This window comes from Triticum dicoccoides, chromosome 1A (genome assembly GCF_002162155.2).
Source record: "Triticum dicoccoides isolate Atlit2015 ecotype Zavitan chromosome 1A, WEW_v2.0, whole genome shotgun sequence".
Classification (NCBI taxonomy): Eukaryota; Viridiplantae; Streptophyta; class Magnoliopsida; order Poales; family Poaceae; genus Triticum; species Triticum dicoccoides.
In genome coordinates, this window is record NC_041380.1 from 340,239,641 (window position 1) to 340,244,670 (window position 5,030).

Below are 5,030 nucleotides of genomic sequence, written 5' to 3' on the forward strand. Positions count from 1 at the left end.
AATGACAACAAATTTTTGTGAACTTCATTTCTATTTATTTCTTTACTGCTATCGAGTCTTAAAGATCTGTTATGCAGATATCTAAATGCAATTGAAAGAAATCCTGATGACCCTGATGCATATTATAATTGGGCCCTAGTCCTCCAGGTAAATCTATAGCCCTTAAACCATATTTGCACAATAACTTTTATTAACACTTACTGTGACCACTGCGGAATTGGACTTTTGCCGTTTAAACCATGCATGCAAAATGGACACCACAAGATTGATATCAAGGTTATTAGGTAATCACCCTTTTCAAACTATTATTTTAGGAGAGTGCAGATAATGTGGACCCCAATTCTGGTTCCTCCAAAGACACGTTACTTGAGGAGGCCTGCAAAAAGTATGCTGAAGCTACCCGACTTTGCCCGACTCTTTATGATGTAAGTTTCATATTTGTTACATTATTTTGGAATTTTAATTGATATTTTATTAGTTCTCTGGGTTTATATTGTGCAAAATACTATGGTATGGTCGTTATTTAGTCTATGTTAAGCTCTTGGCTCATTGTACAGAATGTGGTCTCATGGTTCTAGTGGATAAATGCTAACTGTCGATAACTTCATATCTTGACGAACATATTAAATGCTAACTGTCGATCACTTCATATCTTGATGGACGTATCCACATTTTGACTATTGATTCTTTTTTTGACACATTCATTTTCCCTTTAGGCATACTATAACTGGGCCATTGCTATTGCTGATCGAGCTAAAATACGAGGTCGTACCAAAGAAGCCGAAGATCTCTGGAGACTGGTTGGTTCACATATGTATAGGCTTTGTTTGTATTAAGCTCTGAAGTTTTCTCATGTTACTGTGTCCAGATAGTATGTCTGTCTACTATTACATTACTTGGTCTGCAGTGGTTGTGAGGCTTGGCGAGTGATGCACTTTTGGTTGATTCTGTTGTTTAGATGATCAAATGCGCTTTTTTCTAAATAATATAGAACTACTTGGCTGCATACTCCTCCATACTTGATTGAAAAATGTTGGACTTTGGCCAATTGAATAGTAAGCAGCATGGAACCTCATCCCGGATAGATGATGAACTTAATGTTCTGAGGAACACATATTAAACTATACTTATACAGTGATATAACGGCACTTGAGGCTTAATTTCTTATAGATTCCTCATATTTACGTTAGACTTGTTAGAAATTTTGAAGTCATAATCTGTTTAAAAAGAACAGATTAAAAAAGAGATAAATTCCGTAATGGAATGGTAGGATGAAAAATAGAAGTCCTAGAGGATTACAGATGTAATCTTTCCCTGTCTATTTTTCCTTCTCAGTGTCCTTTGGTTTCATGCACATTCTACAAAACCAGGCTATTGGGTGGATCTTGGGTTCTGGTTCATATGTTTTACTTCCATGGTGTTTGGGTTAAATTCACTTTCTCGAAACAGTCATGGAATCACTTGTTCTAGCGAGAGTTTTTGTTTTTTTTGCTGAAGCACTTATTTGCTACTCTAAGTGACTTCTTAACTTTTTGGCATGGGCCAAATAGATGGAAACTATAATTTCTCTGTTCCAAGGGTACATACATCAGCTTAACTTCTGCCAGCACTCACCTCTAGATACAGGACATTCCTGATGTTCATACCAGAGATTTTAATATTTTATTGCTATATCAGACGCTTGATAGTTATTCCTTTTTATGCCAAATATACTGTTGTACTGTCTAGCATGCAATTTATAGGTGAAGTACGATAGCATGCAATTTTATACAATTTCCCTTTCCCCCCAGGCAATAGTGAATTATGAGAAGGCTGTCCAGCTAAATTGGAATAGCCCGCAGGTCAGTGCTGAACCCTTTTTTAATTCATTTTAAGTTCTTAATGGCACAATATAAGATGAAACAAAAAGGTAGAAATGGTCCTATTTGTTTCATTGAGAAAAAAAGTACACATGTAAATGTGATAAAAAAATACCATAAATGTTCAGAAGAGTTCGAGATGATAACATTACTGTAAGAGTTCTATCACATATGGAGTTCACATATGTTGCAGGGAACCTTCTATAGAGGCAGGCCTACTATATTTCCATTTCAAACAATTGATTTTAAATGGCCTAATTTGTTCATCTAAGATATAGGCGTGGTCAAACATCTGCTCTTACCTCAAAATGTCCAAGATATTCAAAACAAATTTTAAAAATATTTGTCGTTCAATTGGCATCCTTCATTTATTTTATTCTTGGACTCATGGTTGTTCATGGTGGGAACAAAGACTGGTGCAAAGGCCAAGGGAATTACCCTGCCACTGGCAAATCTGGAATTTGAGAGACGACTGTGTTTTCGCCAATGTAGGCCACTTTGTCAGGTGCTGGTCCATGGGATTCTGGCTGAGGTCGGTTGTGGAAGGCAGCAGGACCAAAAGCCCTTTGGGGGCTACCTTTACACGCTAGGCCTCTTGACCCATGATTAGAGCCTTATGAGTGACGCCCGTCTCTCTTTTTGTAGATTAGAGTAGGTCTTCTCCTAGTCTTGTTTTGGTTTTGCACTTTTGCTTTGATTTTCTATTAATAACAACGGCATGCATTTTGATGCGTGTTCAGAATATCTTTTGTTACCTTAAGTCAGTCTTATTATTTTGTATTTATTTGTCTCCATTATGCATTTTGGAGCAAAGCTATGAGATGAAACATTATGAAATCACTATGATTTTCAGTTTCTTAATTTTGATTTTTTTTAAGTATTCACTTATCATATTAGTGCTGCTTCTACCCTAACTTGTTTGCTTCTCTAATTGCAGGCTCTAAATAATTGGGGCCTTGGACTACAGGTACTTATCTTGTAACGGTGTTGTTATCTTTGCTTTTTGGGACTGGAATGTTCCTACCTATTCGCTCATTATCCTTTCATTTGAGCTTCTCTATTTTGCTGTTCCTACCTATTTTGCTGTTTGAGCTTCTCTTGCATAGCTGGTATCCCTAGAAGGGTTGGTGTGCGTTTGTGTGCTTCATCTGTATCGGTTGTGGCTTTATATATAAAACGGGGTGAAAGCCTTTTTTCAGCATTATCATTTCATTTGTAAGAATATGAATTTACAATGCAGGAACTGAGCGCCATTGTTCCTGCTCGGGAGAAACAAACCATCATAAAAACAGCTATAAGTAAGGTATATGCATATTGTTATTACTTGGTCTGGGAATGATTTACGATGATTTGTTCACTAAAAGATATATCTGTGATAAATTACTGACACCCACTCCCGCTGTCTCATCAGTTTCGTGTTGCTATCCAATTGCAATTTGATTTCCATCGGGCTATATACAACCTTGGAACTGTCTTGGTACGTTTCCTGTCTTCCATAGTAACTCACTCGATAACTATGGTTCTTGTGCATATTGACACACTTTTAGTGTATCGACATGAGCTCTTCAGTTTGAATACATTTTCTGTGCCCTTCTTAATGTTGCAGTACGGTTTAGCTGAGGATACCATGAGATCTGGGAGGCCAGACGTATCCCCTAATGAGCTTTACAGTCAGTCTGCTATCTATGTTGCAGCTGCTCATGCATTGAAACCAAATTACTCGGTAATTGTTAATTTTTCTGTTAACTGCCTGTTATGTTTCTTATGTGTAAAAAGCTGAGGATTCATGTAGCGTTATTTCATCTAATGCAGGTCTATCGCAGTGCTTTGCGACTAGTCCGCTTGATGGTAAGATTCAGTTGTACATATTTCCTGATACTCATTTTTATCGGTCTATTGTTACCTATACGTAATAGCTAAGAAGTTGATGTGGCTGTGATATGTGTATTTTCTTTCCAAGTTATGTTGTTTACAATTTACTTGAACTGCTTTTGCGAAGCTCTATTCATGAGAAAGCTAGTAGCCTAGGGGATAGGGGATAGGGCTTTGAACCTGGTTAAATTGGTTTCTTGAATATTGCTTTGTCGGCTGTCAATTTTGACACATTTCTGCCCTCTAGATGGCATTGGCATCGTATCTTGTCATTGATTATGGAAGAATAACTTTGGTCTTGTTGTCATATTAAACGATGCAGTTGCCTTTGCCATACCTCAAAGTGGGATATTTGACCGCTCCTCCAGCCAACAATGCCATTGCACCACACACTGATTGGGAGAGGTCACAGTTTGTTCTGAACCATGAGGGACTCCAGAAGGTTCATCCCTTGTTATTTTGGACAATTATTCCAGTGCAAAGTTGGAGTTACTGATTTCTGTTTCTGCTTTTTTTTGTGACCTTGCCTTTCTGAATCTTATGGTTTTCTTGTAAATTGTAGGCCGATGCCTCTGGCCAGCCTCCATCACAATCAACGGACAGTGGAAGAAAGCCTACCCGAATAGCTGTTGAGGATATTGTTTCTGTGTCAGCATCCGCTGATCTAACATTGCCACCTGGTGCTGGTCTTTGTGTAGATACTGTTCATGGACCTAGGTTCTTGGTATGTATCTGCCAGTTGCTTTTATTCGTTTGTTCTATTGGAGTACAGATAATACTATATGTTTTACAACATTTACAAATGGAATCTGTGACAGGTTGCTGATAGCTGGGAGGCTCTTGACAGTTGGCTAGATGCTTTATGCCTAGTCTACACTATATTTGCAAGAGGGAAAAGTGACGTTCTTGCTGGTATTATTACTGGCTAATATATCATACAGAAAAACTGCACAATGAATAGAGGCTCAGAAATTGTGTAGGCTCATTGTCAATTCATTCTCTCTTGTGGATTTACCTGTGTTGATTTATCTCATGGCTTATGTGAAGTAGAGATGCTGATCGGTAACTCATTTCTTCCTCTTGGTAAGATATGTTGTGCCATTATAACAGATGCATTAAGATAAAAGTAAAGTTGTCTTCTTTTTTCGAGGAAAGATAAAGTAAAGTCTACACTTAATTGTCAAAAACCGTCTTTTCAAGTAGGGATGACAATCTGTAGCGTATGGGTGGGTACAACCCCCTTTTGCCCAAACCCATACCCACAGAAACCTTCTATTCACACTCACTTCAATATCCATG

At 37.8% G+C, this 5,030-nt stretch overlaps 1 protein-coding gene across 1 annotated transcript in view; it reads left to right on the top strand.

The window, feature by feature from the left end:
• LOC119271828 (protein HLB1-like) overlaps positions 1-4,801 on the top strand; it is a 6,304-nt gene extending 1,503 nt beyond the window's left edge. The window contains exons 3-14 of the mRNA XM_037553498.1: positions 78-147; positions 315-425; positions 717-800; positions 1,791-1,841; positions 2,797-2,826; positions 3,100-3,162; positions 3,271-3,336; positions 3,466-3,582; positions 3,672-3,707; positions 4,054-4,173; positions 4,294-4,455; positions 4,550-4,801. Coding sequence (XP_037409395.1) covers positions 78-147; positions 315-425; positions 717-800; positions 1,791-1,841; positions 2,797-2,826; positions 3,100-3,162; positions 3,271-3,336; positions 3,466-3,582; positions 3,672-3,707; positions 4,054-4,173; positions 4,294-4,455; positions 4,550-4,660 — 1,021 coding nt within the window. The 3' untranslated portion in view covers positions 4,661-4,801. The remainder of the gene's footprint in view (positions 1-77; positions 148-314; positions 426-716; positions 801-1,790; positions 1,842-2,796; positions 2,827-3,099; positions 3,163-3,270; positions 3,337-3,465; positions 3,583-3,671; positions 3,708-4,053; positions 4,174-4,293; positions 4,456-4,549) is intronic.
• Positions 4,802-5,030: the final 229 nt, after the last annotated feature.